Genomic DNA, 11881 nt, shown 5'->3' on the forward strand with positions numbered 1-11881 from the left:
TGAAATGCAGATATCCCAACAGTTAAGATGGTGTACCAAGCATGATGTTTCCAGGACCACAGATAATAAAGATGAGGTAGCTCTAAATAGGAACAATGGATTGCATTTGTTTGTATAGTGTATTAAGGTTTGCAAAACACTTTACACACCCTGGCTCATTGGATCCTTATAAAAACATTGTGGGGAAGGTGTTAATACCTACATTTTGCTGATGCAGTAAAGTGAGGCTTGGAGAAGAACATTTTGAAGTGGATACGTCTCCCCTAGGCATCTCAATCTCAAAATGTCCCAAATAGAGATCAGCCTATATAGTTTGGACTATATGTTCCATAGTCACCTTGAATTCAACATGTCAAAAGAAAACTTAATATCTTTCTCTCCCAAATCCACTTCTCTTCTGATGAAGGGTCCCTTTATCCTTCTTTCTAGTCACCCAGGTTAGCAACCTCAGTGTCTTTCTCAACTCCTCACTCACACTCACCCCACATATCCAATTAGTAACTAGAATCTTGTCTTTTCTACATTTAAATTTCTCCCTTTTCTCTATTCACATGGCCACCACACCCTTCAGATGATCTTCAACTCTCACTCAGACTATTGTATAATAGGGCATTACTTAGTGTCCCTATCTCAAATTTCTCCCTTCTGCAATCCCTCCTCTACCTAGTATCCAAAGTGATTCTCCTAAATGAAGGTCTTACTACAGTGACTATCTACTCAACCAACTCCAGTGACTTCCTATCTCCTCTAGAAGCTCTTTACAACCTGGCCTTATCCTACTTTCCTAGGCTTCTTATACATTACACCCCTCTACATACTCTGCATTCCTTCCTACGCTGGCCATTTTCTTTTTATCTTTTCATCCCCAGCACCTAGAACAGTGCCTGCCAACACAGCAAATGCTTAATGTTTGCAGATTGATTAATTGAGCATACGTATTTGTATTTTTAAGGATTCTCATTTCAACTCTCAAGAATTAACTATCAAGGAAATATTGGTTCCCTCACAGAAGATGAGGCCCTCCAAAACAAACTTCGCTTACTTAACAATTTTGGTGAAGGTCAGTCCCATGCTCAGGGACTCATTTTTTTTTTTCTTGACTTTCATCCCTCCAATCCCATTCTAAATACTGTTTTGCTTCCAACATCATTCTTCTGAGAAAAATGAATTCTATTTTCTACCATCTTCCAATATGTCTTCTTACCAGGTATTACTAGTTGGATGGGAACCAAAAGAGAGTCCTCCCTCTAGCAAAACAATCGAAACTTCATTCCTTTCAGATTAAACTGAAGTGAATTAATCAGACATCTTTCCATGGCACTGAATACTGACCTTACCTAAAAGTGTTCACCAAAAGTCATGCAAATTATTCCTAGTCCACAAGAAATCACACAGTGGACAGGTTAAAGGCCTAAATAAAAATAGAACCTCTGGCTTATAAGACAGCACAAGCTTTGTGTCCCTAAGCATATCATGACACTGGAAAGCATGGAAAGAATTGGTGACACTAAAAAGAGGTGAGGGAAAAGAAATTTCGTCCGATAAATAGATTTATGGACCCTGATTGCAATTCTCCATAATGCTTGAGTGGAAGTTATTTTATAGACAGTTTTCTAGATATAGGGCCATGGATCTGGAGTTGGAAGGGACTACAGACCCTTGCCCTCACCCATCGTTTTGAAGATGAAGAAATCGAGATCCAGAGAAGTTAAATGAATCGCCCAAGATGACACAGGGACAAAAAACAGAGCTGGAATTCAAACCCAGGTCCTCTGACTCCAAATTCACTCTTTCCACTGCATGATGTCACTGTTTTATTGCTGTAGCTTTTGACCAACAACATCCATATTTAAAATCTGTGGAAAAATAAGAAGGGAGGAGGCGGGAGTTGGTTTTCACAGGAAATTCATTCATTTGTGGATTTGGATAAACTTGAGAAAGTCTAATAGAGGTCACTGTCATTACCATGTGGGCCCCTCCACCACACCAAGCAGTCAGCTGAGCTCTCCCTCAGTGGGCACGGCCCCTTTTTGTCCCTTTGACAAAATTTCCTCTGGCATGAACAGAGCAGAAACCTTAAACACACATCGCTCTAAGAACCAGATTACATAATGTCTCCATCACCCCCCTCATGACAGCTACAATTATGAGTCAATCCCTGGTTTAAATATAAAACAGGAACCTTAGTTTTTCCCCCTCTGACTATGTGGCAGGCTGGGAAGAGGTCTTGGGCCCGTCAGTTTGAAGATCTGAGCTGTTCCCATAGTCACTGATTTAGCATGAGACCAAAGGATGGTGTAATTAAATGAAGCAAAGTATTGCTGCCGGCCCAAATCTTTATTTAACCATTGCCTGCATAGTAAACAGAAATGATTCTCCTCTTACTGTCTCTGCCTCTCCATCTCTCTGTAGACCTCTACCTTCATCTCTGCCACTGTCTCTCTGTCATTGTCTCTCTGTCTCTTTCTCTCTGTCTCTATCTCTCATGCCTCTTTCTCCTTTTCTATCTCTCTGTTTCTGTGTCTGTGTGTGTCTCTTTCCCTACGTCTGTGTCTATCTCTCTTCTGCCTCTCTCTCTCTCCTCTTTTCTATCTGTCTCTGTGTTTCTGTTTGTCTGTCTCTTCTGCACCCCCTCCTTTTCTCTCTTTCTTTGTCCTGTGTCTTTCTGTCTTTCCTCTACCTCCTACATCCTTTCCATATAATTTATGTCTTCTAATCCTTCAAATCCAATCAAATAAAATTCCCACTGCCCAAAGATGACCCTTTAGTGAACATGTGACTGTAAAATGCAGTACGCCCTTGTAGTCTCTTCTTTGTAGCGCCTCTAGTCCTCCAGTTCATGAGGCCTTGAGTTGCTCAGACAGCCTCACATGACCAGCTGCTCCATAAAACCCCACCTAGCTGCCCATACTGCTCTTTGAGTAAACACTGGCCACCCCAGTACTTAGAAGCCCAGTGCTTGAATAAATAACATTGCCTTCTGATGTTCAGGGAGCCCAAGACAGACTGAATAAGACACCCCCTCCCCTTCATTGCACAAAGGGCATGGCAAATAAAAGACTTGACCTAGATCTCTAGAGAGCCTTGGCATAGAAGCCAATGGGCCAAGGGCCAGCTAGTAAATAAGGGGAGGTCTTGTCTTGATTTTTCTGGCATCTAGACAAATCACCAATAGAGAAAAAGAGTAGGGAGTTGGGTAAGTGAACTTGATTCACATCTTTCAAAAATGGAAAATCAATAGAACATTAAATAATAAAGGAGATTTTACCTTAGCTGATGATATTGATTTCAAAAGTCTCCTGGTTGTTGTCCATACTGTGGAAGCCACTGATATTTCCTTATGTTTAGGATATCTACTCGCTGGAACCCTAGACTGGGAGTCAAGAGAAAGAAGTAACTGTTACTGGAAGGATCACTAGACCAGAGGAAAGAAATCTAGGTTCTGGTCACTTACTAGCTGCCTGACCTTGGCTGAGCTGCTTAACTTCTCTGAGACAGCGTCTTTATCTTTAAAATGAGAGGTCATATTAAATAATCTCTATAAATATCTATTTGTTATAATATTAATATATTGCATTAATACGAACAATTGTGCTGATGTTATATTAATATATTAACTATATCTGATATATCTGGGGGAGAGGTATAAAATTTTCTGTTGATTTATATAGGCAGTAGCACAGTGGACACAGTTTTGGGCAGGAAGACCTGACTTTAAATCTGGCCTCAAACAATTCTCAGCTATGAAAATCTAGGCAAGTCACTTAACTTCTGTTTGCCTCAGTTTCCTCAACTATAAAATGAGAATAACTGAAAGCCCCTAACCTGCAGGGTGGCTGTGATAATCAAATGAGATATTTCTGAAGCTGCTTAGCACAGCACCTGGCACTTCATGGCTACTATATAAACGCTTATTCCTTCCCCTACCCTAGTCTTTCTCTACAATTGCCATACTATTTCCCAATATGCCAGTTACTTTTCTGAGACAGTTTTTCCATCTGTAAATTAGGAATAGTTATATTTGCTTTGTCCCTCTCAGTCTCTACACACAATTCCTGGGAAAGATATGATTGTAAAATATCACATGAGAAGAATTTTGAGTTGTTTTGAAAGATGCCATAAATATCAGACATTCTAATGTCCCTTCAAGAAAAATGAACATATAAATCGACATTAAAAAAATAGAAAAATTAGGAAGCATTTTTTTCATATTATGGTTGAATGAATGAAAAAGCATTTATGTGCCAAACTCTGTACTAAAAACTGTTTGCAAATTTATGTATGTATAGATATATTTATATAAACATAAAAGATAGATGTTGCTTTTAAAATACTCCCAGCTGGGGAAAACAATATGTGTAAAATGGCAATTGGAAAGGTCCAGGAACCTACAGAGTTCATTGCCTTGCAGGACCTTACAGCCTAGAGGGGAGCTGCCAGGGACCATTGGGAAGAGTTAAGTCTTCGAGTCACAGTGTAGCTAAAATTCTGTGTTCCCTCAGGAAAGGGTGGAGATGTTGGAGATGTATGATCAGCATCTGGCCATCAAGTGAGAAAGAGAGGAGCACAATGACTGGATCATTGGCCTGGAGGGGTCAGTAGAGAAAAGACACCCTGCTTAGCACCAGCTCTAAGGTAGGGGTTCTCTGGTTATCAGAATAGGATGTAATGAAGAGCCACCATCATTCAAACATTTGCTAGAGTTTTCTTTCTGCCACAAGCAGAACAGCTAATTACTTCCTGACTTGTCTTAATATTTTTGTCCTTCAAAAGACGAAGGAAACAACAGGGAAATATTATACAAAGAATTCTTGGCTTTATAAAAAGAATCACGAATTGTTCATTTAACAAGAATTTGTTAGTAGCCTGCTATGTGCAAGGTACTGTATTAATTCCTCAGGATACAAAGGTAAAACAGAAATAGCTTCTGCCCTCAAGCAAGTTACATGGTACTGAGGAAATACACCATTTATATAGATAAATTAAGTGCCAGATGATTTAAAGAGGGAAAGAGTATTAATAACTGGAGTTGAAGAAAGGCTTCCCATAGAAAGTAGTGCCTATGCTAAGACTTGAAAGAAATTAAGGCACCTAAGAGATAGAGGAGAGGACGGCAGTCCAGGTGTACAAGACAGCACGTGCCAAGTTCAAAGAAGAGTAAAGAAAGGCTAGAATACAGTGTGTGAAAAGGAGTAATGAGACATAAATCTGGAAAAGTGAACCGAAGTCCAGTGGTGAAGGGTTTTAAAGTCCAGCTGGAGAGTTTGTATTATACCCTACAAGTAATCAGGAGCACAAGCGATTCTTGAGCATAGGAGTAATGTGAGTCTTGAATGATAAAGTTATTTTGGTAGCTCTAGGTAGGATGGATTAGGGAAGGAGAAATTGAAAACATAGAGACCAATTAGGAAGTTAATGCTATAGTCCAGGTGAAAGACAAGGATGGTGGTAGCTATATGAGTGGAGAAAAAGGGATAGATGATATGAAAACTGTCTAGGTAAAACCAACAGCATTTGTCAACTAAATGAATATGTAGGATGGAGAATGGAAAGTCAAGTCTAGGTCAAGAATTTGGAACCTTAGAGGAGACTTTTCTAGTATTCATTTAAGTGTTTAAAACCATTTCAAATCAAAGTCAATTGCAAGTCATGTCTGATGTCATGATCCTCTTCAAGAACGAAGACCAAACCACACAACCTTAAGGCCATTAAAGACATAATGGACTGGCAGAAAATATTGGAAGTTAAAGTATCTAAGGTTTAACCACCAGACAACTAAAAAGTAATCAGAAATGATAACTCTCTTTGCAAGTTTTATGTAATATGAAAGGAAAAATGGAATTGGATGTAAAACAAAATTTGGTTTATATACGACCTTAGGTAAAGCATTATGTTAAATGAGATATACTTGGATTAGCATTATTGTAACCCTTTTTTTCTTTAATAAACTTTATCCAAGGCTGCTAGATGACATCATGGATAGCCTACTGGGCCTGGAAATGGTCTTGAGTTCAAATCCAGCCTCAGACACTTGCTAGCCATGAGACCCTGGGCAAATCACTTACCTTCTGCCTCTGTTTCCTCAACTGTAAAATAAGGATTATAATAACAATTATCTCACAAGTTTGTTGTGGGATCAGTAGTACATGCTTAGTAAGTTCCCTTCTTCCTTATGGAAAGTCTTTCCTGATTCCCCTAGCTGTGATTCTTCTCTTTCTCCCCAAATTATCCAGTATATATTTATCTCTATGCATGTTAGAAGAACATCCATTCTTAGAAGAATGTAGACTCCCTGAAGGTAGGAACTATTTTGCATTTTGCTTGGTACTTACCACATCTAACACAGTATCTTGCACCTAGTAGGTGCTTAATGTTTGTTTAATTTTGTGCCTGTTTTCTGATGGTTAGTAAGTCCACAAAATAGTACTACCTTAGAGTGGTTCCTTATCCAAACTATTCTAAGTTACTCATTAACCATTCCTATGTGTATATGGGGGGTGTGGGATACAGTGGGGGAAGGACTTGGAGGTGGGGAGGTAGGATCTGAATACTATGCTGAAATGGCTAACCCTAATTAAGTCATAGTCATTCCCCTTAAGTGGTATTTCCTGTAAGTATATGCAGTTGGGTTGAGGTGGTATGCCCCCTACTCCTCTCACATTTATGTACTCATGAATTCTCTGGTTGGAAATAAAAATTTCTTTTTTTTTTTTTTTTCAGTTTGCTTCCATCCCTTCCAGGCCTCCGATGAAAACACCCAGGTTACAGATCAAACCACCCTTAAAATAGCAATATTAAAATAACTGGCAAGGCGTATTTCAAGCAACATGAAGCTACTGATGATCCACAGCCTGCATAACCATTACTGACACTGACCCACTTCCCTGGGATGTTTAAAGAATGAATGAATGACGGCCTGTATGTCTCTGTGCGAACAGAAAGCATGATTCAGCCTTGCCAATGTGAAGCATCCACTCACTCAGAAACAGTGACACCTTCCCCTTCTGAATGCCCCCATGCTCCCTAGGGTCATTTCAGGAAGCGCTGGCAGAAACATCTTACTCTGTAAACCTTTCCCTTCTCATCCTCCAATTCCTTCTGTTCCTCTGAACAGCCAATATCCAAAACCACCACCTGTCTTCCTTTCTTTCTAGTTCAAGTGGATAAGTGACCTGACACAGTGAGTGGCCTAGTGTCTACATGCCCTGATGCAAATGCTCATTTGAAATCTGAGAATGATCAAGCCCCAATAGCCACAGATTATGTCCATAAACAGAAGGTTCAGTAAAAGTCCCGGCTCTGATTTTAGAAGGATTCTTTTTTTTTTCTAGAGCTTAAGGAGCTTTTATATATCATAGATTAGCAAATGTAAAACTAGAAATCATTTAGTCTACCTCCCTTGATCTTGTAGATGAGGGAAGGGAGGAATGAAGACCTTATTTCCCCTTACTCACAAATGGAATGGGAACAAGTCTTTACGAAGTACCTACTATCTGCCAGGAACTGTGCTAAGGACTTTATACAAATTGTCTTATTTGACTCTCATAACAACCCTGGGAGGTAAGTCCTATTATTATCCCCATTGTACAATTGAAGAAACTGAGGCAGGCAGTGCTTAAATGACTTGCACAGGATCATACATCTAGTAAGTATCTGGGCCCAAATCTGAGCCCAAGTCTTTATGACTTTCTGTACTACCTAGCTGCCTCACAAATTTGTAGCTCTGAAATTCTATGATTCTTGTAGCAGGGCTGAGACTGGAATCCATATCTCCTAGCTCCAAATCCAGTCACCTTTCCATTACAGTATTTGGCCTCGCTAATTCACTACTCTCATTACAGCAGAGGTGTGTTGGTAAGTGTTTAACAACCAGATCTTGAGAGAGGGGAATTACAAATGATGCATTTTTAATTTAAATTTAATATTCATTATTAACATTTTCTCTATCACTCTTCTTAAATCTAGACAATCAATAAAATGATAAATCAAGTCCTAACTTGTAGCATTTGCTGATTTCCCAGGTGTAAATGCTCACCTTAAAAATTTAACAATTGGCTCTCTAGACTGTTAAGCTGGCTCTAGCATACCCCTGCATTAAATCACATAGATGGGGGGGGGGGAGAGGGGGAAAGTGGCGAAGGCTGTTTCTTTATCAAAGTGAGGTAACTCATCAAGATTGGAACTGGGGTAATATTATATAATGTTATCTGAGAATCCGGTGGAATTACCCCCCAAATCAGTTGTTATCCAAAGCAGTTTATTTATGGAGTACCTACTATGTTCATAGGCTCTCTGCTCCTTGTTATATCCTAGCTCTTCCAAAAAGAATGAACTATTTCAGGGATGGGCCCAGTTACATCATGTTCCGGGTCTGGATGTGACAGTGTTTCTGGGCCCACAGCAGCATGACCCACACCCTGCCTCTGAGAACATGGAAAAAGATGAGCCACAGCTTCAAAACCAACTTCCTACCCCCAAAACACATTTTCTGGTCTGCCTTAATTTTGCAATTAGACAGGTGAGTGAAGAAAGGCCTTTCAAAGCCCCAGCTCTGGGTGGGGTCAGTCTGGCAGGAGTCCAGACTGAGTCACACCCATCATGAAAACCTAATTTGTTTAATGGAGAACTTTACAGTTTTGTGGAAGAAAGACAGAGAGGAGAGAAGAGACAGAGACAGACAGAGAGATAGAAAGAGAGGGAGAGAGAGATACAGAGAGAGACTAAGATAGAGATATAGAGACAGAGACAGACAGAAAGAGACAGAGAGAGAGAGGGAGAGAGCAACAGAGAGACTAAGACAGAGACAAGGAAGAGAAGGAAGGAGAAACAGTAGGAGTGAGGTGGGGGAAAGAAAGAGACAGGAAGGATCAAAGTAAGACAAAGTGAAACAAGAGAGAGTCAAAGAAACAGGGAGAGGGAGGGAGAGAAGGAAGGAGAGAGATGACAGGAAGGAGGAAGCGGTGGGAGGGAAAAAGAGAAATAAGACACACAGAATAAGACTGACAGAGACAAGAGAGTCACATACAGATAAAGAAACGGAGACAGAGACAAGAGGAGGAGGAAGACTTAGAGGAGAGGAAGAACGAAGAGGGATAGAAGGAGGAGAGTGCAATGGGGAAGGAAGGAGAAGGAAAAAAAGACAGAGAGACAGATTAAGACAAAGAGAGGCACACAGAGAGACAAGTAAGACAGAGAAAGAAAACAGGGGAGGAAAGGAAGGAGTCCTAGCAGGAGTGAGGGATAGAGGTGGGGGGAAAGATTGAAACAGAGAGGGAAACAAAAAGCCAAGAGAGTGTAAAAAAAGAAAAAAAAAACAGGAAGCAGGAGGAAGGGAGTAAAGGAGAGAGGAAGAGGAGAGGAGGGAGAAAGAAGAGGAAAAGAAGAAGGAGAAGAAAATTTGAAGAAGGAAAAAGAGGAGAAGGAGACAGCAATGGGAAGGGAAGGAAGAAGGGGAAAAGAGAGTAAAAGAGGCACCCAGAGATAAGAAAGACAGAAACAACAGGGGAGGGGAGAGAAGAGAAAAAAAGACGTGAACATTAATAGAGGAAAGAAAAAAAGGGAAGGAGAATGGGGTGGGGGCACAGAAAGAGACACAAAGTGTCAGAAAGATCTGGAGAGACTGAGACTGAAACTGACACCGAGAGGTCCCAGGCCGAAATTGACCAGAGTCAATGTAACCAATCCCGCCCACAAAGGTGCGCGCGCACACACACACACATGCTCGGGGACAGAAACATCTCGCCGGCCCCTTCCTCCTCCCCACGTCTGCAGTGGAATGGGCTTTAAATGGCATGAAAGGGCCGCTCTCAATGGGGTTTCAGAGAAGCCGAGTGGCGTTCCCTCCAGAGGGTTCCTTCTCTCCTTGCCAGCATTCCTCTGCCCTCCGAATGGAAAGGAGTAGGCCTTTTTTGGGGGGAGCCAAACCCTCATTTCCATTGCCCTCTCATACAGCCTCTGTTGTATCTGCAGGGCCTGCTGCCGCAGGAACAAAACCCCCATTCATGGGCCGGGGCAGCTTCCTCTCCACGCTGCTCTGGCCACCGAGGGGCTGGCTCCCGGCACGCTATGGGACAGACCCAGGCCTCGCTGGCTGCACCAAACTCTCAAAGGCTCCCAGTTCAGTATTCTGGAGCTGTCTAGCGGGCTGCTTTCTTCGGTGGGGCCCTAAAATGAGAATCAGCTGTCGCTCGGCCTCCTTTCTGAACGTGGGGGGAGGGAATATAAGCACACTGACATCTTTTCATGGAGGAAATCCTCAGTTCAATCGCAGCTCATTATAGTTAAGATGTCAGCTTGCACTAACCTCCACCCCCGGCTCCCTTTCCCCCTCCACCCCCATTCCCTCCCGCCCCCACTTTTCTTTCTTTTTTTTTTCCTTTTTTGTTTCTTTTCGCTTGGGATGGTATGTTCCGAAGGAACAGAAGTTATAAGGCCACATTGTTTCCAATCTACCGCCTCTGAAGTCCCATCCCAGGGGTCATTTCCTGACTTTTGCGTCCCTGCAATCCTCACGACCCCCTCCCCCCCAGAATGTTCTCATTCTTGTCTTTGTCTCTGTCTGTCTCTGTCTCTGTCTCTGTCTCTCTGTCTTTCTGTCTCTCCATCTCTCTGTCTCTGTCACTGTCTCTCTCTGTCTCTCTGTCTCCCTGTCTCTGTCTCTTTCCCTCTCTGCTCTGTCTCTCTCTGTGTGTCTCTCTGCATCTCTCTGTCTCTTTCTCTCCCGGCTGTGACTGAGCAAAGGACATACCCGGTCGCCTTTTCAGGGCTGAAGCACTAAACACGTTTTAACTTTGGAGCTGTGGTTTCACACCAAAGATCAGCTTTCTGTTTTTCACTCCTCAGGAAAAAAAAAAGAGGAAGAAAAAAACCTTCTACACCCATCTCACTTCCAGCAAGGTGGCTCAGCCCAGTACAGAAAATAAACATGCCGAATCCACAAGGAGTCTTTAATGGTCAGATAAAGATGGCTGGATCTACCAACCTTCTCTTGACCAAACTCAGATGGAGGACCAACTTCCTTGCCCTCTTCTCTAATCAAAAACACAGAAGCCAAATCTGCTTTCTTGTGAGATCTGGTCAAATTTAAACCCTGAGAATCATAGAATTATAGAAGTGGAAATAACCTTACAGAAACCACATAGAGGGACGGAAAGCATGCTGGACCTCCCAGGAAGCAGAGGATGTGGATTCAGATCCCAGATCTACCATTTTCTACCATAAGCAAATTATTTTACCTCTTCAAAAGACAGTATCCTCACCTATAAGATGAAGGAGTTGGGCAAATGACCCCTAAGATCTCCTCTACTCCAAGTCCATGATCCTATGATGTGGGCTAACTATGTGACCATCAGCTTTCAAACTCAATTTGTCATCTCTAAAATGAAGGGGTTTTGTTAGATGGCCTCTAAAGCCCCCTGCACCCTAAATCTATAAACCTCTAATTTTGTCCAACTTCAACTCATGCTATGGTTGTTCAGTCATGTCCAACTCTTTTGGAGTTTTCTTGGCAAAGCTACTGTCATTTCCTTCTCCATCTCATTTTACAGATGAGGAAACTGAGGCAAATAAGCGACTTTTCTAGGGTCACACAGCTAGTAAATGTCTGAAGCTGGATTTGAACTGAGGTCTTCCTGACTCCAGGCCCTAAGTTCTATCTGATTCACCACTAACTCATAGTTGACAGATAAGGAAACTAAGTCTTAGAAGGGGGTTAAGTGACTTACCCACAGTTAGGAAAATGCAAATTCATTCTAGTAAATTCCTCCTCCAGACATATAAATCCTAAAGATAATTTCCCCAAAGGACATTTTTCTAAGAAAAAAATGTATTACTCAGGAATATGTGGAGTTCAGGTTTTATGTGTTTCATGTTTTTCTCCAAA

The 11881-nt window shown here is 41.6% G+C and overlaps 1 protein-coding gene across 1 annotated transcript; it reads right to left on the reverse strand.

Annotated features, from left to right (window-relative positions):
• Positions 1 to 1535: 1535 nt before the first annotated feature.
• Positions 1536 to 9903, reverse strand: LOC140513658 (uncharacterized). Its single transcript, XM_072623530.1, has 3 exons — positions 8277 to 9903; positions 3269 to 3373; positions 1536 to 1856 (listed from the first exon to the last, which is right to left on the reverse strand). Exon 1 carries the CDS (start codon positions 9791 to 9793, stop codon positions 8597 to 8599), a length of 1197 nt encoding a protein of 398 aa, XP_072479631.1. The 5' UTR covers positions 9794 to 9903; the 3' UTR covers positions 1536 to 1856; positions 3269 to 3373; positions 8277 to 8596.
• Between the last annotated feature and the right edge of the window lie 1978 nt (positions 9904 to 11881).

This window comes from Notamacropus eugenii, chromosome 7 (assembly GCF_028372415.1).
Source record: "Notamacropus eugenii isolate mMacEug1 chromosome 7, mMacEug1.pri_v2, whole genome shotgun sequence".
In the NCBI taxonomy this organism is placed as follows: Eukaryota; Metazoa; Chordata; class Mammalia; order Diprotodontia; family Macropodidae; genus Notamacropus; species Notamacropus eugenii.

Bases quoted from the DNA above. Each gene is read 5' to 3' on its own strand.
- LOC140513658 (XM_072623530.1), bottom strand. From the start codon at position 9,793: ATGCCATTTAAAGCCCATTCCACTGCAGACGTGGGGAGGAGGAAGGGG.